Below are 25,392 nucleotides of genomic sequence, written 5' to 3' on the forward strand. Positions count from 1 at the left end.
TGCAATCCACTCTTAACTGATCAACATTTAATATGTCATCACAGGTGTTCCGTGTGCAATGCTGCCAGGTCACCCATGTACAGCTTGGAACAACAAGAGCCATTTGCTGATCGGTTTAGGTCACCGAAACCCAACCAATTATGATTGGATCAACAGAAACAACTACTCCGTGGGCTAATACCCCTACCGGCATTAAATTATACTATTGATCCAATGGTCGCAGAAAAACACAACCCATCAAGTGTGAAACGCCAAACAGCTGTTTCGGTCCGCCAGACCTTATCTGTAACGCTTGGCTTCTCCATTGGAAAGTTGTCCGTTCTGCTTAAGGGGACAAGGTCCTCTGAATCTCAAATGTAAATGAGAATGCTATCCACTCTTAACTGATCAACATTTAATATGTCATCACAGGTGTTCCGTGTGCAATGCTGCTAGGTCACCTATGTGATCAGTTAAGAGTGGATTGCATTCTCATTTACATTTGAGATTCAGAGGACCTTGTCCCCTTAAGCAGAACGGACAACTTTCCAATGGAGAAGCCAAGCGTCACTGATAAGGTCTGGCGGACCGAAACTGCTGTTTGGCGTTTCACACTTGATGGGTTGTGTTGATCTGCGACCATTGGATCAATAGTATAATTCAATGCCAATAGGTGTATTACCCCTCGGAGTAGTGGTTTTTGTTGATCCAAACATAATTGGTTGGGTTTCGGTGACCTAAACCGATCAGCAAAGGGCTCTTGTTGTTCCAAGTTGTACATGGGTGACCTAGCAGCATTGCACACGGAACACCGGTGATGACATATTAAATGTTGATCAGTTAAGAATGGATTTAATTCTCATTTACATTTGAGATGCAGAGGACCTTGTCCCCTTAAGCAGAACGGACAACTTTCCAATGGAGAAGCCAAGCGTCACTGATGAGGTCTAGCGGACCGCAACAACTGTTTGGCGTTTCACACTTGATGGGTTGTGTTGTGCTGCGACCATTGGATCAATAGTATAATTCAATGTCGGTAGGGGTATTAGCCCTCGTAGTGGTTGTTTCTGTTGATCTAAACATAATTAATTGGGTTTCGGCGGCCTAAACCGATCAGCAAATGGCTCTTGTTGTTCCAAGCTGTACATGGGTGACCTGGCAGCATTGCACACGGAACACCTGTGATGACATATTAAATGTTGATCAGTTAAGAGTGGATTGCATTCTCATTTACATTTGAGATTCAGAGGACCTTGTCCCCTTAAGCAGAACGGACAACTTTCCAATGGAGAAGCCAAGCGTCACTGATAAGGTCTGGCGGACCGAAACAGCTGTTTGGCGTTTCACACTTGATGGGTTGTGTTGTTCTGCGACCATTGGATCAATAGTATAATTCAATGCCGGTAGGGGTATTAGCCCACGGAGTAGTTGTTTCTGTTGATCCAATCATAATTGGTTGGGTTTCGGTGACCTAAACCGATCAGCAAATGGCTCTTGTTGTTCCAAGCTGTACATGGGTGACCTGGCAGCATTGCACACGGAACACCTGTGATGACATATTAAATGTTGATCAGTTAAGAGTGGATTGCATTCTCATTTACATATAAAATACTAGCTTTTATCCTCGATTCGATTGTGATGGCGTCTTCTGCCGAGAAGTATCCCTTGAAAATACAACTTTTTTTAATAAAATGTATCATCTGTGCTTATTTGTGTCCCTGTCAAAATTGCAAAAATAATCAATATGATCGGTTAAAAAGTTAAACAGAGAATGCGAAAAAAAACAAGCCGACAAACACCTTACACTCACATTTATAATATTAGTTAATATTTTCACAGAAAAAAAGACAAAGCATAACCAGAGATAGATAAAAACTAAGCATCTTAACGAAAGAATCTTATTAACACAGCGCCAAACCACATTTTCAAAATTCACAACATTTTTAATGCATTTACAACCCCTAACATTAAATGCTAATACACGTTTTAGCAATGTGCTTCAAAAAATTATACACATGGCGCTGAGAAATAAGGTTATAAAACCTTTCAAAAAGAATAAAAGACTGCAGATAACAAGAAAGTAAGATAAAACCAATAATATATTGTAAATCCAAAAACTAAACAAAAAATATCCATTCTAAGAATTAAACTCAAACGCGAATCGACCAGATGTTACTCGAACCTTTATAAACCTGGAATCTAAGACAATCTAAGTGACTGACTGGCTTCCAAAATCGTATCACATCCTGTAGATGCCAATTGAACCGCTAAGCTGTAACGACATGAATATCGCTTCAACTCAATATACACAAATCGATGGTGGCGCTGCTTATTTTTTGCCTCGAACTACGATTTATTTACGAATCAAAAAACGGTCCAATTGGATTCCGGGTTCATATCGCGTAAAGAGCCTTATAATATCATCCACTATGCGTTTCTGATATTATTTTGAAGAGGTCAATTGGCATCCGAATACCGGATGCCAATTGACCAGCGGAAGCTAATTGAACCTACAACTTTACATGTGGGAAGTCAATTGTTACCGTAAATAAATATATATATATATATATATATATATATATATATATATATATATATATATATATATATATATATATATATATATGTATATTACTAGATTTTGGTGAGCACTACACATTGGATCATTAATCTAGTTCCATCCTTGAATATTAGAATGTTGCCTAAAGACAGGTTCATTATATGTACTTTTCTGAGTCGTACTCGTCTGCCTGTTCTATAATAAATTCTTCTTCCATGTCGGACTACTCAGCGTCTGCTTGTGGGACATAGCTTTTATCATCAGATGCAATAAATACTATTTGATCTGAATCGAATTCAACCAATCTTAGTAGTGTAGCGGACATTAATCTGTAAAAATAACTTAAAATTATGTTAATAACCTCTTTTATTATTTACCTTTAATTTGTGTGCAATAATATTATCAAAAAAGAATAATCTAATTATATGTATATATTTTTCCAACTGAAATACAATACAGTCCTACGCTTCCTAGAATTTGTTTACTCCCACTATTTTCATGTTTATTGTTGCAGTAATTTCAATAATTTGTGATAAATAAGCCGTGACACGTAAGAGCGGTTTCTAGTCTTTGTAAATTCGTAATAGATCAAATCACTAATTAATATTCTTTATTTATTGCAGTATTCAAAAAATTTTAACCAGTTATGCTACTAATAAATAATATTATCTTAAAACTAATAAATATTTTTGTAAAATTATGCCGCTTGACAAAGGTTAAATAGCATATTATTGCATTTTTAAATTCTTCATAAAATTTTAAACAAAATTCGTGAAAGGTACCGTAAGTCAAAATTTCATATATTTGTAGTTATTGGCCTTTTAAAAAAAATTAACAGATAGAGACAATCTTTCAAAATTAACATCAAATTCATTTACAATCTTAAAGTCTCGAAAACATTTGTGCAAAGAGAAAATATCGTTTTTTTTTGGAATTGACATCGAAATCGAATGTCTAACTACAGGGTATTCACAAATGTTGGGACGCTATTTCTTAACGTTAAACTTCAAACTACAGTAAGTCAATAATTTTTGATAAAAAAATACATCAAAATTGTGTTTCAAATATTATTTGGGTTTACTATACGGAAAGTTATTACTTTTGGAGATAGATTGTTTAATTGCAAATGAGCCATTTCTATCACTTTGTAAAAGAGCTTATAACCACAAATTATGATAATTATTTTATATTCATACATGGACTGCTAAAATAAAACAGTAAATATCGTACCTTTAACATTAAATCACAATTATATCCAAAAGTATTAAATTTATGTAGAGGGAACGCTATAATTATTTGAAAGACAATTGATTTCATTTTTTATTAAAATTATAAAGTACATGATGTTTTAGGTAAAATTATTGACTTACTGTTGTTTAAATGGGAAATAACTGGCGTATCATTAGTGAACACTGCGTATTTAGAAATTCGACTTTGATAAAATTCTTGAAAAACCGTTACCTACTCTTTGTGTGCAAAGATTTTGAAAACATTATGATTGTAAATAAATGAGATATTAACTTTAAAAAGATTGTCTCCCTGACAATTTTTTTGAAAGAGACAAATTTTACGCAGAATTTAAAATGCAATAATATATAGGGTCATCATCATCAGTAGCTCGACAACCTTTATGGGTCCTGGCTTGTTCTAGGATTTTCCGCCATTCTGTTCTGTTCCTTGCTTTGTTTTTCCAGTTGGTAATCTTAAGTGTTTTCAGATCTTGTTCCACTTGTTTAATGTATTTAAGTTTGGGTCTTTCCCTTGAATTTGTCCCTACTGGTGTTTGCCCCATTATATATTTTGGTGTTTCAGTCTCTAGCATCCGTTCAACATGGCCCATCTAGCGCAGACGTCCGATCTTTATGGATGGTATGACCTCCGGTTCATTGTATGCTGTGTATAGTTCAAAATTATATCTTCTGCGCCATATGTCATTTTCTTTCACCCCCTTTTATACGTGTCTAAGGATTTTTCGTTCAAACGTACCTAATAGGTTCTTATTTCTTTTCGACAGTGTCCATGTCTCTGATCCATATTCAAGGACCGGTTTTGTCAGGGTCTTGTATATTTTAGATCTTAGATGTTTAATGAGTCCATTATATGTTTTGTTAGCGATGTGTATTCTTCTCTTAACTTCTTTACTGTTATTGTTATCTGCGGTAACTACTGTACCTAAATATGTAAAATTTTTCACTCTTTCGATGTTATATCCTCCTTTTGTCAGATCCTGTAGGTTTCTTTGGCCTGTTGATTTGCTGGCCTTCATGTATTTGGTTTTTATTTCATTAATGTTTAGGCCACTGTTTTGTGCCGCCTTTTCTATCACATTAAATGCTTCTATCATCTCTCTTTCGCTTCTAGCTATGATATCAACATCATCTGCAAATGCCAATATTTGTACACTTTTTGTTATTATTGTTCCTCTAGTGTTGACCTTTGACTCTCTAATTATTTTCTCTAATTTGATGTTAAATCGAATACAGGATAGGGTGTCTCCCTGTCGTAGGCCCGTTCTCACATGGATTGTATCTGTTAATAATATATAGGGTATTTTATTTAAAATAACAAAGTTGTTGTTTACTTCCGATATAACCGGAGGAAGCATGTCTGTCAAAATATTTTCTTTAAGTTCGCCCCACAAACCGATTTTCATAAATATTGTCTAAATATCTTTTCGATATATAGATAGTATAAGCTCGCCGTAAAACACGATGTGTATGTACGTAAACTTCTATAAATCATCTGTTTTTTATTTTTTAATAGATTAGAAGAGCTAAGAACACTTTCCGTAGATGAATTGAGTAAACAAATTATCAACCTTTCCTTAAGAGTTGAAGACAAGTCTTCATCTATAAATATATTACAAGAAGAAATAAGTGAGCTTCGAAAGACAATTGTATCTCAAAATAAAGGTACCGAAAAAACGTTAAAACAAAATCTAAAACTACAAAAGGAGGAATTTGAAGAGACAATAAAACGACATCAGAAATTTATAGACCAATTAATAGCTGATAAAAGAACTTTAAATCAACAGTGCGAGAGCCTAATACAGGAACTAAAAGTAGTGGAAGATAGATACAACACTAATTCTAGAGCTTTGGAACATAGGCATCAGCTAGAAATTAAAAAAATTAAAGAAATGCAAAGTGCCGCAGAAAAATTAAAAAGAGAAAAATGGATAGACATTAAAACCCAAAAAATAAAAGTAAGTATTTAAAAAATATAGTAATAATTGAACAATTTTTTATCATGTTTATGAAAATTTTGAATTTGTTAAATATCAGAGTATTGTTTCTGTTGTTCATGTTTTGATATACTTGTATATTTCTGTCGTATATTTATAATAATAATTAATAATTAATTAATTAATAATAGGCTAGGTATAAAGACGTTCATTCAACTGTAATAAGAATTTTACAAAGGAAACAATCAATAACACTGTCGGTGAGTGACATACGACAAAAACTCCTGTTTTTTTTTTACTGTAGTTTAATTTGTAATAAATTAATTAAAAAATTTAGAAAATAAAATGAGAGCCAACAATTCGTCCTATTTACACATGGAATTTATCAATATATCCCACACATGTCCAAACACTTGTTACTTTCTCATACATGTCCATCACATTTTTCACATACTCACGGAAACTGTTTTTGTAATAAGCACTTACCACGGAAGCTCTCGAAGAAGTAAATCAATGAATTTCTTATTCCCAGTATCTACCTTGCAATGAAAATTGCATCAAAAGAATGTGGTGTTCGTGTGTATCAAGGTATAAAAAAATGCTTATTAAAAGCTTAAAACTTTTATTTTAAAGATCTTTTCGGAATTGAATCACTCCATCATCAGTTTACTAAAAGAGAGAGTAAAAATACAAATATTAAAAACACGTTAGTTGAAATTTAAATGTATAGAAAGAACAAGTTGGTTTTTTACTACTTACATAAAAAGTTGTTAAAAAACATTGTTTGGCCACAAAAAAACACTGGAAGGACATCGGTAACAAAAAAAATCCTCATGGAATTTACAAAGGTAAATACAATAGATTGTTAACTTCGCTAATTAATAAAAACTAAAAATGGGGGCATTTAACATGACCCATCGGAGCTGCTGAGATTTTGTCGACTTACATTACCTCTGATCTCGATCTGCTTGATATTCAGCACACTTACATAACTCATTAATTGCCATAATTTCAAGTAGCTATACTACCTGCCGCTAGGCAAAAAAACAGAGTTATTAACATTTATAAATTACTACAGACATAATATTTTAGAGTTTAGGGTTTCTTGCAATTATCTCGGTCAATTATTTATATATTTTAATTTGGTATCTGTCAACATAAAAAAGTTTTTATGGTCTACATACTTTTATTTGAATCATTGTTCTTTAGAATGTATAAAAAACGTTTTATAAGCAAAAAATTATTTTTTTTTACTTTTTAAGATCGTTAAAAAAAAACAAAGCAAAATCAACTGTAAAGGCCGGTTTTCACGCTACGTCTTATTGTACGTTTTGTTGGATAGGACAAATCCTAGACAATAAAACGTGGCATGTAAACAGCAAAACGCACGTCTTGTCGTGCCATGATGGGAGAAGCATAGTTTTGCGCGAACTGATAGGATAAAACGTTATGGTCGGTACACATATACGAGCCAAACGGTATGCATACGGTATGCGAACGCTATATTCGGTAATGTATACGGCAGAAAAAACCGCTTGCGTACTGTTTCATCGTAACTCGTTGCGAACCAAATTGTTCGTCTTTCAGTTTGGACGGCGCTTACTAGACGCAGCGAACATTTTTATTGTGTCATCAAATCGACATTGTGTGGATGACGTGTTCCTTCCTAGAGAGACGTGAGAAAACAGTAAACTGATTATTGTACATATTTTTATTTTTGTTAAACAAGCAAAAACAGGAACATAAATCAGTACCCAAATTATAAATAAAATGAATCATTTCGCACATGTGTGTTCGTTGTTGGTTTGTCGCTTTCCATGGATCGAGATAAGTATGCGATCAGTACGATGTAGAATATTTTTCAAGGATCTGTATGCGTACGGTACGTATACCATTCGGCTCGCATATGTGTACCCACCTTTACGTGAAAATACATGCTCAGACAAGTCGTCCGATCTTGACTTATTTGATGACTAGTTCCACTGCAGTTCGTTTCATTTTTCCCAAAAAAAGCCTAATAATGTCAGATTTTCGGCAATGCACCCACGATTTTCTCGGGGAATTTATTGAATTGTATAAAAGTTTTTAAGTAGTTATGTTTAAAAACAAGTAGATTGCATTACAGGTTTCAGGAATTATTTGGCTTAACGCTGGTTTGGATATTATGATTGTGAACTACAAGTCCTTGACGCTGCGTCCTGTTGTAAGATATCTGAGAGTTGCTGTGAGTCTTTCATGGGGTGTAATGGCTTTTCTCATGAGGTGTCTTATTTCAATATGTATGGTGTTACCAACTCTAGCAATTGACAATAGGCTGAGGTGTCCATTCGCAAATAATTGCGCCAGTCATCTGGTTCGCCTCTTTTAGTAACGAGACGTGGGAATACTGTCTTCTTTTTAGAAGTCCACTCTCTTGACCATGTTGTCTTTTCCCTCTTCATCCCGTTTTTCCTCAGTCGTAGTATCTTTATAATTAAAAAAAATAAAAAAAAGCAGCCGTGTTTCCTCCATAATAAAAAAAAACACTAAACAAACTTCACAAAACTCAAGACTCTGAATTATAAATGAGGTAGAAAAAGGAAGGAAAAACGTAGTGTGTATACACTGGACAAAACGTACATTTTGTCGTACGTTTTATATGACCCACAAAACGTACATTAAGACGTAGTATGAAAACGGGCCTTAACAGTTCGTATTCACGAATTTTTCATCAGCTACCTCTCATACTATTTAGAATTTAAATAACTGTATAAGATTTTTTTAAACTATTTACCGAGGTTCTGTGAAATACTTTCTTGTTTCATGGTTAAGTTAAATATTATTTTTTTATGTGATTCAGCCACAATTATTGGTTGTTATTGAGATGAAAATTACGTTTTTAATTAACTAATATTTAACGTTTTGTTTTCCACTATTTAACCTTGTGTATTTTACAATTTATGTAAAAAACTGTATACCCATTTTGTACAAAAAAACGTTTTTTGATAACGATTTCCGGAATAGAAATCAAAACGTCAAACATTAATTAATTAAAAATGTGATTCTCATCACAATCACAACCAATAATTGAGGCTTAATCCCATAAAAACATAATATTTATCTCAAACTATTCACTGATAGCTTCGATTAAACACGTTGTAACTTGAAATTTATGTAAAATATTCCTCTATACAATTCTCTGGGAAAAAATATCTAGGTTTAATAAATATAACATCTGAATGTAGATAAGAAATGCCGTTGACCGCAACTTGTTAGCAGGTAGTTTCATATGTCGTTATTTGAACTTGACCCAAACCGATCGATATTTATGTATCTAAATATGACTTTAAGTATTAATACCGGCAACATCTATTGGCTCTAAAATGATACCAAATACAGTGATTTTACTTGTCGATGTTAAAATGTAGGTTTGATGTAAAAAATTAAATATATAAAAAATCGGAATATTAAAAAACCGACAAGGGTGCCAAGCCTACAAAGGTGTACTAAACAAACATACACAACTTATAAATAAGAAAATGAGTATTTTTTCGTGATGCTAAATTACTGCAACGTGAAAAGAATTCAAAATGATGGGATGTATATATATATATATATATATATATATATATATATTAATGTAATATTAAAAGTCAGAGGTGCGCCAAGCAATTAATTAGCTAATTAATTAATTAATTAAACTTATTTAAATGATGAAATTATGATTTTATCATACTATTTAATTCTCTTATCTGAGGGTTATATTCGTGCTTCAATATCTATGCTTTACATATGATAGGTAAGGTCTAAAGAATACCGGAATAATAAAAAACATATATGATACAACATTATATATTGAAATAAAATTCACACTCAAATATCTTCAACAAAAAATATCTCATATAATGATTATCAAAATTATGTTCTACGTACGTGAACCTTCAAAAAATTAATGTTATATACAATATAAACTAAAACTTTAAATTAAAATTGTTGTTCTTAATCTCCTGATCAAAATATTTCTATCTTTTCTAAAGCAATAAAAAAAAACTTTGTTAATAAAGAAAAACTGACGAATGGTAAAAAAAAACTATCTCTCTGATGATGAGTTGTCCAAATCCTTGTTCCTTGTAGCCTACACCATCTATTCTTATCATTTCCCTAGGTAATCAGCAATCTTACAATAAATTATTGCGAGCCTCTCATCTTTAATGATCTCCTTCAAATGCACGTAACGTTCAAAAGATGCTAGCCTCTTCTCCTCTCGATAAACTGAATCTCTCGTTCCGGTCTGAACAGTGACTCTTGGAATATATAAGTAGAAAAGTATAACTTACAATATTTTACTGGATCAGCTTCTGTCAGATACACTTACTCCAAGAAAACTCAACAAACATTCACTTCTAATGCTTACTAAAACAACTGATTATCTTTTCTACCTCAAAAAACTAGCTAAACTCTCATTCCTACATACCTATCCCACTTTTTTTCAATCTCCTCCAATCAGAGTTCGTCACACTTATCCCCATCTACCATTTAGATAATAAACAACAATTTTACCTATTTTCTAAAAACTATTAACATGCTAATCGGTTTCTACAAATTCTTAAGAACTCACGGAGAAATAGAATTCCTAAATATTCTATTCTATTGTCATATTCACTGTACAAGTCCATTTAGAAAACCCGGTCGCATTGTTTATGGCTTCACTTAAGCTCACTCACGTCACTTGAATATATTTTAAAAAGAAAATAATTTATTCATATCTTAAAATTTGTTTACTACAGGTCATCCAGAATAATGGGTTTTCATTTCTTCGAAATATCTTTTATAGTTTATTAGTTGAATTATTATATTTTGTACTTTTGAAATATATTAAGAGCAAACCAATATTATTTTTAATTTTACATAGCACAACAACTCCCCGCCATTTGATTTGCCGAAAACTCTTTGTTAATTTTTTTAATGACATAAGTTTTCCTGGATCAAATTATTTCACTATGTTATTGAAATCTACTTATGATAGTGATATATGTCGTGAATGTTAAAAATATCCCGTATATTGCCTGTCTCTATGTGCGCTAATTCATAACTATTTACCCCATTTTCCGTATTGACCCTATATGGACCTTCAAATACCGGCATCAATTTAGCACAAATACCATTTTGTAAATTCGGCACCCTCAGTGCCCTCACTAAGACTTTATCTCCTTTCTGGAAAGCTATCGGCCTTCTTCTTCGGGCCCTCTCTTGCCTTTGGAGATATTTCTCTCCACTTCGTCTTAATCTTCTTTGAACCATCTCGATCACTTCTTCGTATTGTCTGGGGGCGGTGTCTTCCCACGGTCTTGTAGGCATTGTTCCTTTCATTATATATAAAGGCGTCTCTTTGGTAACCGTATTTGGTGCACAGTTCAAATACGTCTCGATCTCAGACACTTTTCTGTCCCGATGTCGATGATGTTCTTCAGCAGCAATTCGTAGAAATTTTGTGACTTCTTGTATAAAACGCTCCGATGGGTTGCTCTGTGGATGGCGGATGCTTATAAATTTTGTATTGATGCCTTTCTCTCTCTTAACTCCCCTTTAAAGCGTTCGTTTCTAAAATATGTCGCATTGTCCAATAAAATGTTGTCTGGTCTTTCCACTGTTTCTATAAAATCGTCTATCTTCCGAAGTATTTCAATTCCTTTCGTGGTTCAACATGCGTACAATTTAACATATTTTGAGAAAAGATCCACCATAACTAGTCTGTGTTTATTCCTCTGTGTTGTTGGTATCAAGTCGCTCAACATATCAATGGTGACAATATCCAGTTTCTTCCGCGCTACGACGTTTTTTGTGACGTTTTCATTTTTGAAGTTCCTACTTTTACACTTCTGACATGTCACACAATATCGAGTCACCTCTTTGGCTATTGTATAGTCCTGTCGACAAATTTAGTTCTCCCTGAACATAAGCCACACCTTCCTGCTTCCATTATGTCCGTTGTCACAGTGTAACTTTAAAAAAAACTTCTTTTGCCATCTGCTCCGTGATTACATATAGTTCTTTACCATCGACCCTCTTAAAATATAAGTTATCTTCTTGTTCAGCCCTTTGCTTTTCTCTTTCATCCAATTCTTCCTGATTTTCCCTGATCTGAGCCAAAGAAAATAAGCCTGCTTTTTCTCTCATTATGTTCATGCCGACGTGGAGAGTTTTGTGATCCTCTTTGCGGAATTGTTCATCTCTCGTCAACGCATCTGCCAAGATATTGTCAGTTCCTTTGATATATTTAAATTCAAAATCATACTCTTGAAGTAAAAGAATGCCCCCATGAATTCTATTATTTACCAGCCTATTTTTCATTATGTGTACCAACGCTGCATGGTCTGTTTCAATGGTGAATTTTGCCCCAAGTAGGTAAAAACGTAATTTATTTACACAAAATAACACACTGGCAAACTCTAATTCAGTGACGCTGTATTTTCTCTCATACGTTTTGGTTACCCAGGAGACAAAACAGATTGGCACCTTTGTATCGTCTTGGATCTGTGATAACACCCCTGCGAATTTTTTTATGGAAGCATCGTTCCTGAGAATGAAAGGTTGATCATATCTTGGGTGGTGTGCTCTTACAGCTGTGGAAAACGCTCATTTTAAATTTTTGAACGCCATTTCTTGTTCAGTTCCCCATTTCCACCTGACATTTTTCTTAAGTAATGCTATTAACGGTATTTCTTTTGTGCTGATGGCTGGTATCAGCTTTTTGAAATAGTTTACCATTCCTAAAAATCCCCGCAAAGTTTTTAAATTGGTTGGCCTAGGGTATGACTTCGATTCTATCTTCTGCAAGACTAATCCCATTTGTGTCTAATTTGAATCCTAAATACAGTACATTTTTACATACATACATTTTTGGAAAAACTGACACTTTTGAATATTTAATTTTAATCCCGCTTGATCAAGTTCTTCGAGAACAGTATGAATATGTCGTAGATGGCTTGTTAAATCCGGTGAGAAAATTAATAAGTCATCTATGTAATGTACCACAAATTCTCCATGCCTATTTAAGATTGTGTGTAATGCGCGAACCAAAGCAGCGCATGCACTCTGTAGTCCAAATGGTACCAGCCTAAATCAGTACACCACTCCGTCGATAGAAAAAGCGGTATAATGTTGGACACTTTTCTGCCAAAGGTATTAACCAAAAACTGTGTTTCAAGTCGATTTTGGAGAAAATGTGTGATCCTGTGATTCTTCCAAATATGGCTTCAATGTTCAAAGGCGCTTCGTATTGAGCGATTGTGTGCGAATTAATGTTTCTTGCATCTAAACATAATCGCACATCACCACTCGATTTTTTCACGCATACTATCGGGTTGATATATGGAGAGTCACATTTTTCAATCACCTTGTCTTTGATCATATTTTCAATTTCCTGTCCGACGATTTGCCTGTATTTATACGGGATTGGATATGTTTTCGATTTAAAATTTTCTAAGTTTTTAACTTTAAAGTAATGTTCATAATTTTTAGCCACTCGGATTTCTTCATTAATAAGATCTCCATAATTTTCTAAAATCTTCTCTAGTTCCTTTTCCATGTTTTCTCCACATTTTATTTTTCTTTCATCCTCATTTTGTTCACATGTGTTCACTGTCCATAGTATTTCTTCACAAAACTCTGGATTTCCGTCCATAATTGCCATTTCTTCTCTGTCCTCATCCTTTATTTCTTCTTCTGTTTTTTTTCTATCTTCAATTTCCATTTAGTATTCCGAGCACCACGTTTCTACTCCTTTCATTTCTCTTATGATAACTTCCTTTTCTTCCGGCTTCCTTTCTGTTTTATCGTCGGTTGCCAACAATTCTTCTGTACCTTCTATTTCCTGTTTTTCTCTTGTCTCCATCTTGTTTTCTTGCTTTCTTTTCGAACTCTTCTTCTTTTTCTTTCTTCTCTTTTTCTCTTCTGATTGATTTTTTTCTTGTACTTTCGGATTATCCTCTACAGTCATATTGATTTCTTTATGTTTTTTCTGTTCATTTATCCTTTCAAATTTTTTTTTTCCTAAGCCTAAATCAGTACACCACTCCGTCGATGGAAAAAGCGGTATAATGTTGGACACTTTTCTGCCAAAGATATTAACCAAAAACTGTGTTTCAAGTCGATTTTGGAGAAAATGTGTGATCCTGTGATTCTTCCAAATATGGCTTCAATGTTCAAAGGCGCTTCGTATTGAGCGATTGTGTGCGAATTAATGTTTCTTGCATCTAAACATAATCGCACATCACCACTCGATTTTTTCACGCATACTATCGGGTTGATATATGGAGAGTCACATTTTTCAATCATCTTGTCTTTGATCATATTTTCAATTTCCTGTCCGACGATTTGCCTGTATTTATACGGGATTGGATATGTTTTCGATTTAAAATTTTCTAAGTTTTTAACTTTAAAGTAATGTTCATAATTTTTAGCCACTCGGATTTCTTCATTAATAAGATCTCCATAATTTTCTAAAATCTTCTCTAGTTCCTTTTCCATGTTTTCTCCACATTTTATTTTTCTTTCATCCTCATTTTGTTCACATGTGTTCACTGTCCATAGTATTTCTTCACAAAACTCTGGATTTCCGTCCATAATTGCCATTTCTTCTCTGTCCTCATCCTTTATTTCTTCTTCTGTTTTTTTTTCTATCTTCAATTTCCATTTAGTATTCCGAGCACCACGTTTCTACTCCTTTCATTTCTCTTATGATAACTTCCTTTTCTTCCGGCTTCCTTTCTGTTTTATCGTCGGTTGCCAACAATTCTTCTGTACCTTCTATTTCCTGTTTTTCTCTTGTCTCCATCTTGTTTTCTTGCTTTCTTTTCGAACTCTTCTTCTTTTTCTTTCTTCTCTTTTTCTCTTCTGATTGATTTTTTTCTTGTACTTTCGGATTATCCTCTACAGTCATATTGATTTCTTTATGTTTTTTCTGTTCATTTATCCTTTCAAATTTTTTTTTTTCCTATCTGTTTCCTTATCTTCTTCTGTGTTGTCTGGTTCTGCTCTGATTTCCAGTTTATTTTCCGAAAAATTAATGGTGGTATGTTTTTTACTCAATTCATCAATTCCCGCTATCATATCATGATTTAAATCTTTGATCACCACACATAATATAGAATTGGTCTCCCACTCTGATCCGTACTCCCAAACCTTCGTTTACTGTCGTCAATTTGTTATTGTTTGCACCCACTAAAACAACCCTAGGAATCTTATACACAAATCTGTCCAAATTTAATTCTTTTACTAGTTTTTTATTGATTAACGATATCTCCGATCCAGAATCAATCAAAATTTTAATCGCCTTATGTTTTATAAAGGCATCTAAAAATATTAGATTGGAATTAGAATTTTGTCTTTCGTTTCCCGCCAACTGTATAAACTCTCTCGGGTGACAAAATATACTGGAGAATTTTTTACTTTTGTTTAGTGGATGCTTTATTGAAAATCCTGTCTGTATTCATTGCATACATCTTGTTCCTCGTTTTCTATTCCTACATGATCCATCTCCCTTCTATTTTGTCGTTGGAAGCTCTGATTATTTTTACCGTCCCTTTGTTCGTTCGTATTCCTATTCGGAGGATTTTGTGCAGCTCTGTTCCTGTTGTGATTTTCATATGTTCTATTTTGTGTGTCATTGTGGTATTCTCTTGGCCTATATTCATTTGTTGATCGGGGATGTCGTTTTCTCTGGTCATAATTTGCTTGGTACCTTCTTTCCGGTCCATTGTATTGGTCATGTTGTCTTCTGTTTCTCATTTCTCTTCTTTTCGCTTCTTTTAACTGAAGGAATTGGCACAAACTATCAATATCTTGATAGTTTCTCAAAATCACGTGATCCTCCAACGTTTCTTCGAAATGTCTGCTTATCATTTCTACCAGTTGTTCGGTAGAGTATTTGTAATCTAGATATTTTGAATTGTTATATATCTGCAAAGCATATCTTTCTTCAGATATTCCCATTTTCTCGTGATATTTTCCATTCTGTAGCTCTTGGTTGATTTCCCTCTGTTTATTTTTCCCCCAGAAATAGTTGAGAAATTTATTTTCGAAATCTGTCCAATTTTCAAACTCATCTTCTTTGCTTTCATACCATAACGCTGCTTCTTCTTTCAGATGGTTTCTAATTATTTATTTGCAATCGTCAAAATATCTAACATGTTGCAATTTAGTTTTCAAATTTTTAACAAACGGTACTGGGTGTGTTTTTCTAATATCCCCGCCAAATTGTATTTTCGCCTCGCTTGTTCCATGGACGATAACTTCTTTTCTCTCTGCTCCCCTTAGTTCAATTTCTGCAATATGTTTTTCATTTTGCTTTAATCTCCTTTCTACTTCCTTCCTGTCTTCTTGTAGCGCCATTTTAAATTTTTCTTCTAACTGATCTAATTCCTTTTTCTGGACAATCTTGATTTCCTTCATCTTGTTTTCTATTCTTTCTTTATCCCCTCAATACATCCTTTAATTTCCTATTCATAGTTTTCCAGACGCTGCTCTATATTCCTGTTATTTAGTTATATTGCTTGTCTTGTTTTCCGTTGGTTTTCTTCCATTGTTTGTTTTGTTTCTTGTTGATTTCTATGCATTTTTGATAACAAACAACAATTTTACCTATTTTCTAAAAACTATTAACATGCTAATCGGTTTCTACAAATTCTTAAGAACTAACGGGAAAAATATAATTCCTAAATATTCTATTCTATTGTCGTATTCACTGTACAAGTCCATTTGGAAAACCCGGTCGCATTGTTTATGGCTTCACTTAAGCTCACTCACGTCACTCGAATATATTTTACAAAGAAAATAATTTATGCATATTTTAAAATTTGTTTACTACAGGTCATCCAGGATAATGGGTTTTCATTTCTTCGAAATATCTTTTATAGTTTATTAGTTGAATTATTATATTTTGTACTTTTGAAATATATTAAGAGCAAACCAATAATATATATATATATATATATATATATATATATATATATATATATATATATATATATATATATATATATATATATAATACCAAGTCTACTTCCAGTCAGAGGTAAACAACACCATGTGGACTTGATTTTGTTTACCTCTACTACATGTGTGCACTGTTATTTACGATCCGGACGTAGTGTTATGTATCCTGGTACCTGGTGGAATTGGTCGTGAACTAAAATAATTATTACCATTTTATTTACTTCGCAATAGTGTTAGATTGTTAAAAGTTGTACACTACATCCGTTGTTTAATAATTGCAAAATAGATCCGAACTTTCATGGGAAAAGAATACTACAGTTACTGTCATGTAATATTTTTAATGAAACAACACCTACAGGTAAGCTATTGTTTATTACCACTGATTTAGTATTTTGCTAACCTCAAATATTTATTATTGTATATTCTTTTGTATAGGTCTCTGAATTTCAAACAGTACCTACATTTTCTGTACTTACCATTAAAATAGAAGTACGAGTAAGAATGTTTTTGTTACTAGTAAAGAATTTTGTCTGTTTTTTTTTTAAATGACCATAATATGTTACCATTGTTGTCACTTATTTAAGTAACATGCAGTTTCATTTATGTTGCGTTGTAAGCAGAGACAGGAATTTACCAAGCAATTCCCAGCATGTTCTCGTAGGAAGAAAATACTACAATAGATTGGGCAAAATTGATTTACCGTTAAGCGCAACCGGTATCACAATAATTATTGTTGTTGTTGATACCAACAGACTAGGGTAAACAGATGTTGCCAGATCTATATTTTTTTAGTCGGAGTAACGGAAATTGCTCAGTAAATTCTGGTCTTTGGTTATAAGGATTATTTTTGTGTTAGCCAATTATACGCCTACAAAATTAGCCTCTAATTATTATAACAAGGCTGGAATTTTTTCAGAACCACCTGGTCACTACAGTAACTTTCAAGATAATGGTAAGGAAGTGGAAGAAGATGATAATTTCCTTGGAGATGTTGATTCGGATATTGATAAAACCTATGAGCCTCTAAGTGGTGAAAGCTCAAAATGAGACGACAATGATATGAAATGTATAGATAAACCAGCGAAAATAAAGGTAAAAGAGAAAGCTATTACTACTCCTACGACTAGTGGGGCAATAACAAAAAATGTTTTTAAGGACGATTTATCCTTAAGCAGTTATGCAGGCAATTTCAATGAATATAATGAAGTTATTTTAGAAGAAGAGAAAAGTGTCAAAGGTACAAAATGTAATTTAGTGCAAACAAAAAGGTAAAAAACGTGTAGTAACAAAATTGGGCCTGTAATGTTCGCAAACGGAAAATAGCTGGTGGGAAGGAGTATCTCAGTAAAAGAGGCGAAAACATGCCTGAAAAAATGTTAAAGCCTCCTTGCATGTGTCGCATGAAATGCTCTGATAGATTGCCAGAATACGACAGACAAAAAGTCTTCAACTCATACTGGACTGAGACAAACGTTTTAGATGTTAAAAAGCAATTTATCTTCTCATGTGTCGACATCCAACCTACTCTTCGATCAAGAAAAAGAGACCCAAACTCTACCAAATCTAAAAATAATATACTACACTACCATTGAACATTCGGCGATTAAAGGTGGTCAAGGTTATGTTTTTCAACACAATTTGTATATTTAATTTGGTAGTAGTGAATATGTTGAAACAATTGAGCCAGGAGGTTAAATAAAAGCTGATCAAAGAGATACACGCCAGTCAATGAAACTCCTACCGAAACCATAAATAGTATACATCAACATATTAATTTCTTCCCAAAGTACGAGAGTCATTATTCCAGAAAAAGGAGCAAAAAAAATTGTCTGGGCACAAAACTTACAGTAAAAGAGCTGTATCAACTGTACATTGATGAATGCAATGAAAGACATGTGGATCCAAAGCAAAGAGCAAAAAGTGGTTGTACGCAGATATTTTTAATAAAGACTTGAAGTTGTCGTTTAAACCACCCAAAAAAAGCACTTGCGATACATGCAGTACATTCACAGGCTGATCATGATGCTCACCTAATTTAATCTAAGAGTTGGTATAACTTAAAACAATTGGACTTTATAATGGCTAAAGAAATACCAAAACACAAAGTACTATCTGGTGATTTGCAAAAATGTTTGCCTTCACCACTAACAAACAATTGTATTAGTTTTTACAAAAGGAAGCTTTTGGACAATAAATTTTACATTATATGATGCCAGTGATTCTTCTGTACAATGTATGATGTGGGACGAATCGAAAAAGGCCCATGGTGCAAATAAAATTGCTTCGTCAATTTTGAAATGGGCTGACAATACAATTTCAGGTAGTCAAGTATAAGATATAACCCTTTGGATCGATAACTGCTATTGACAAAAAAAAATATAAGTGTTATAATGTGCTATTTTTGGATACTGCATACCCTCAAATAAAGACGATCGCTTAAAAGTTTTTACTGAAAGGGCACACACATATTTAAGCAGACAGTGTTTATGCTTAGATCGAGAGAAAAAAAAAAGAAAGTCTCCAATTTGGTCATTTTAACACCATGGGACTAGCAACAGCTAGTTAGGCAAACATTAGGTAAATACACAGTGCACACTATGGAACTTGCATATTTCAAAAACAAAAAAACGCTGTTCAAAAAGAAACTGTCACCTAATCTTCATTTTGTAAGTAGAAACAATAATGTTAACAAAGGGCCTATTCTACTGTCAACATGTGTTTTCCTACAAGTCCATCAAGAACACATTTTGAAAAGCTCTTGATAAGACCGATTTTAATAATTAAAATATGTATGAGGTGGATTCATGAGGTATCGAAGACAGCAAGTAACGTTTTCAGCCCAATTAAATCAAGTCTTAATTGCCCTATTGCCTCTTGTTTCGTCGGCTTCTCATGCGTTTTATCAAAATTTGACACGATGTAGCCACAAACGATTAACCCCAAGAAAATGAAGATGATATGGAGCCTCTTTATCAATTTTGAGACTTGTCGTCTATAATTTCACTTAATTATTATAACATTTTAATATTTATCTCTAATTAAATAATAGTATAGGCTGTTTAATGTGTTTGACTTGTTTATTTCGTAGAGACCCTAACATGCAATGTCACATTATTTTAAAAAGTTGTTAGAGGTAAACAACACTATGTCCAACTACACATTTTTAAAAAAATTTATGTAATGAACGGTAAACTTCAGGTATATAACACTTCATGGAAGGAAATAAGATTATACACAGAACAATAATAATATATTAATCTTGGTTAAATGTAAGAAACATTTGAGTATTTACTGATTACAAATTTAAAAAATGTTAAAACTGCTCTGGGGTACAGAGCAGTTTTAACATTTTTTAAAGGGGTACAGGGTATATACATACATATATATATATATATATATATATATATATATATATATATATATATATATATATATATATATATATATATATATATATATATAATATATATATATAAATATATATATATATATATATATATATATATATATATATATATATATATATATAATATATATATATATATATATATAATATATATATATATATAAATATATATATATATATATATATATATATATATATATATAAATATATATATATATATATATATAATATATATATATATATATATAATATATATATATAAATATATATATATATATATATAATATATATATATATATATATATATATAATATATATATATATATATATATATATATATATATATATATATATATATAAATATATATATATATATATATATATATATATATATAAATATATATATATATATATATATATATATATATATATATATATATATATATATATATATATATATATTGTTAACTTACCAAATAAAAAATTGTTTTTTCTTTTTAGTTCAACCTTGTAAGTATTTTGTCTTTTTTAGCTCTTGATAATAATTGTAAACACAATTGAAAGCTCGAGAATAAAAAAATAGTTAACCAATAGCCCCATTATTGACTCCAACCCATCCAAAACAGTTATATATTTGTTCCAAACGAGTCACAAGTACTTCTTTTTTCTTATATATATATATATATATATATATATATATATATATATATATATATATATATATTAATATACTATATATATATATATATATTAATATACTATATATATATATATATATATATATATATATATATATATATATATATATATATATATATTCTGTTTAATCTATTTCTAGCTAAAAAACTTCCTAGCGTGCTATTAAATGATTTTTGTGTGTTTAACTTATAAATAATTGAAATTTTTTTGACATAGGAGTTGACCGTTAAAAGTATGGAACCAGAATTGGCAAGTATTGAAAAAAAGTATCAACAAGAATTATCTCACTTGAGAGCTGTTCATAAAAGGGAAATTGAGGACATGGAATTAAAGTCAGCAAAAAAAATGCAACAACAATGTGAAGAAATTAAACAACAGTTGATAGATGAAAGAGAAAAAGTTCTAACGTATGAAAGAAATTTGATGAGACAAAGGTAAGAAATTTACCACAAATATTTTTCCCTAGATTGGGTCTTTATGAATACATTGGTGATCGGACTCAAAAGAGCAGATTTATAAAACTTTTTTTTTTGGTTTTTCGTTATTTTTAATAACCCTTGATTCTACAATATTCACATTTTTTAATGAAAGAGATTTAAAATTTACATAAATTGTTACTCCTGAGTAGATTAACAGTTACCTACTTAGCATCTTAAGTTTTTAACGCTATAGAGATAAAGAAATCAATGTGATAGAGAGAAAAGTACCTTTGAGCTAAGTAAAAGTGGGAAACATATATGTAAACTTTGAAGGAATCTACATTGCTCACTATTATAATTTTGATACTATCCGCTAGTCAGCGTCAGTAATACGCCATCTTTAATTCAAATTAATTCACAAATTATTTTTGTAGGTCAAATATTACAAAAATTAATAGATACAGGGTGTTTCAAAAAAAGGTAACCCCGTCTCTAGGGTAGGTAAAAAACTGAAAAATACAGAGCGTTGAAGAAAAATAAATTTTACGCATTTTTTACGATTTTGCCGAAACTACTGGCAACATGGTAATGAAATTTTATACGAATATGTTTTGGAAGCTGATACATCCCATGAATTTGTTTTTATATCTGATTCTCATAGATTGCGCTAGTTACACGGATCGTACTAAGTATTAGTCAATATAACTTTTTTAAGAGTATAATTATTAATCAAAATTTCAAGTAAACTTAAACATCATTCAATTTTACACGAAAAAGGTACTCTTAGTAAAACTCGATACTGTGTACCGTTTTAGGAATATTTTGATTATTTATTTTGAAAATTATGAAGTAATAATTGATGCTGGTAGTAATGATAAAGTTCTAATAGGCATACCTCTATTTTCTCCAAGTGTGCCATGGAAATCTGACGTTTATTGATTGTTATGACGATAAATCAACAATAATTACAGTTTTGAAACCTTGTTATTTATAAAATCAAATCTAAATGTACTCAAATGTTGAATACACTGACATGTTGTTAACCTTAGGCGAATGTTTAGGATGTTCTAGTGCAACTGTGATACGTTATGCAGAAAAGTTTCCTAGAAGAAACTTACCAAGTAAAAAAACATTTAGAGCCGTTGAACGACGTTGTCGAGACACTGGGCATGTGAGACCAAATAAAATAAATTCTGGTAGACCAAGAACAACAAGAACAATTAATAAAGAAAATAATATTTTAAATTTACTTGATCAAGATCCAACAGTTAGCGTAAGGAATATAGCAAGACAAACAAATAGTTCTTCTTCAAGTACTTGGCGGATACTGAAAGAACAGCAATTACATCCTTATCATTACAGACAAGTCCAAGGGCTCTTGCCAGATGATCTACCGGTTAGAGTGGATTTTTGTGAAACATTGCAACAAAGGACAGCCCACAATCCAAATTTTTTAAAATGCATTCTTTTTACGGACTAGGCCACATTTACGCGACAAGGTATGTTTAACTTTTATAATGCACACTACTGGTGGGATGAGAATCCACGAGTACGAGTCAAAAGGGTATCACATTACCAACACTTATTTAAAGTTAATGTTTGGGCAGCAACTTTAGGTAACAAATTAAAAGGTTATCATATTGTAGCAGTCACAACTGTACTTAAGTACAGTTAGTACAGTTTTTGTAACATCTATAAAAAGTTAGGTAAATAGTTATTAATTAATTAAATTAGATTCATTGTTAGGGAAGGGGTTCATGATTTTTGTATAGCGGTTTTAAAAGGGAAGGGAAGAAATTTATGTATCAGGGTTTTTAAAAATTATATATATATCTTTCCGAGTCTGTTGGCCATACTCATCACACTTGATCACTTTAGATATCTCCCAGCATCTATTTGTAAGCATAACACTTACACATAGATCTGATGTTTAGCTGCTTCGACACATATTAGTCGTATATTTGTTAGGTAAGGTAGTTTCTTTTGTATAACCGTCACGGTTTTTTTTTTTAGTATTTATATTCCCTACCTTACCTATCTAGGATTTAACTTTCGTAACTAACCTTAGTGTTAAGATTTCGCTTCTCCCATGGACTTAGATTATAGATTTACTAATACACCTTTTCGTTTGGCCCAGTAGTGGCGATATTTAATTTTGTCGTGGCTTTTTGGTCCTCGCATACCGTAGCCCCACTACTGTAATTATATTTTCTCTCTCTCTCTCTCTCTCTATATATATATATATATATATATATATATATATATATATATATATATAGGTGAGTTTTGTTAGTTGTTAATATTATAAATATATTTGTTACAAATAGTTTTGCTTTTATTTCAGTTCCTGCTTACAGTTATAATATAGCAGAACAAGGTCAATAGTGTCTTTTCGGTTTTTAAACATTATTACAGGGTATTAAATCAATAGTACTTTATTCCTTGTTGTTCATAACTTCATTTATTTTTTTTGTTAATTTCCTTCAGAAATTAGCTGGCGCCCATTTTAGTATTTTCCTAGGCATCTCCGTATATTCTCTTATCTTACCCCTTTTATAGTTCCAGATTTTCCGGTGCATTATTATATTGTATTCTTTTGGTTAAAAGATCTCTTTTCCCCTTATCTCAAAGCCAAATTCTAGTGTAGTGAGGCTAGCCCGAATTCGTGCTTGAGGTTTTGTGTCTCTGTGTTCTTTTAAGCTAAGCCATTCTTTTTATTATAACTTCTTTGCTAGTTCTTCTCTAATTGATCATCCCCTTCTCCATATACCACCCCTAAATTTTATTTAGGTTTCAACTGGCGCTTTTGCGTTTGCAATTTGGTTAGGTTTCAATTGGCGCTTTTGCGTTTGCAATTTGATTAGGTTTCAATTGGCTAGACCCAAACGTGGGGCCTCTTTTTTTTTGCACATACTTTTGGCTTTATATCTTTGGGTTTTTTTTTCTCCCACTTTAATTTCTGGTTGTGTATCTTTGGTGTTGTATTTTAATTTTCAGCTGTTTTCTTTAACTCTTGGTTTCTTAACTGCAACATTGGTTTTGTATTTCAATATTTAGTTTATCTACATTATCTATTAAATATACCCGTAGTACCCTTGTTTTTGCTATATTGTGGGTAGACTGAATAAATTGCTTTTTTTTGATTAACTAAATATCCATATTGGATTAATAATAAATAACATAAGTATATATTAAAAAGGAAAATTATTTAAATATTTTAAATTTAACTATCTTAACACTATAAAAGTCCGGAGTAGCACCAAAGTAATTCACCACTGTCTGGAAGTAACATTTTTTTGAAATTTCTAGGTTTCTCAGGGATTGTAGCCGTACCTTGCATCTGAGTTCACGACTGGATAAACAAGCAAACATTACTGGTAAAATAATTCAATTATAATAATAACCTGGAAACATAGAGTAAGTTAGACTTTACCTATTTTATCATAGTTTCCCTCATATATTTTCTGGTATATTTCCAAGTTGTATAAAATGTCTGCTTTTAAGGTAGAGCATCTGTTAGGTCCAGAATTAGAGTACGAGTTGAGAGTCCGGCACTTAAACGATCCATCTTTGACAACAGTGGAAAGGAAAAGGGTAGTGTTGCGTGGTGCATTAAAGCAAGCTGCAGCAAATCGGAGTTATGCTGTTCTGTCTGCTTCCCATCTTAATTTTAAGGACGAGATTGCGGAAATAGAGGTTACTCTTGCAGATCTGGTGGTCAAAATTGGTTCTTTTGTGGGTTCTCCTAGTGATACTGCCTATGCTCGCTATACTTCTCGCTTAGGTCATGTTGCAGCTAGAGTCCATCTGTTAGAAGCTACAACAGAGGAAGAGGAGGAAGTGAAGAGGTCTCTTAATTTCAGGGTTCTGATTCTGGAAGGTGAACTTGATTGTAAAGTGATTCCACAGGCACAGTCAACTCCTCATAATGCTAGTTTTTCAGTAAATCCATTTCCCTTCGTTAAGTCTGCTCCTATTCATAAATGGGGTGTCCATTTTTCAGGTCAAGATAATGAAAATGTTGTTAGTTTCTTAGAGAAGGTAGAATGTCTGCGTATAGCGCGTGGTAACAGCGAGGAAGAGTGTTACTCTTCTGCTGCCGATTTATTTAAGGATTCAGCCTTCACTTGGTATCTCAATAACCGAGGTAGTTTTGCTTCATGGCAAGAGT

The 25,392-nt window shown here is 32.3% G+C and overlaps 1 protein-coding gene across 3 annotated transcripts in view; it reads left to right on the forward strand.

Moving 5' to 3' along the window:
• dila (centrosomal protein dilatory) overlaps positions 1–25,392 on the forward strand; it is a 421,620-nt gene that overhangs the window by 231,660 nt on the left and 164,568 nt on the right. For all 3 annotated transcript variants that reach the window (XM_072523241.1, XM_072523242.1, XM_072523243.1), the window contains 2 exons: positions 5,303–5,744; positions 21,019–21,236. In XM_072523241.1, the coding sequence (XP_072379342.1) occupies positions 5,303–5,744; positions 21,019–21,236 (660 nt within the window). The remainder of the gene's footprint in view (positions 1–5,302; positions 5,745–21,018; positions 21,237–25,392) is intronic.

The sequence above is a fragment of the Diabrotica undecimpunctata genome, chromosome 2, assembly GCF_040954645.1.
Source record: "Diabrotica undecimpunctata isolate CICGRU chromosome 2, icDiaUnde3, whole genome shotgun sequence".
Lineage (NCBI taxonomy): Eukaryota > Metazoa > Arthropoda > Insecta > Coleoptera > Chrysomelidae > Diabrotica > Diabrotica undecimpunctata.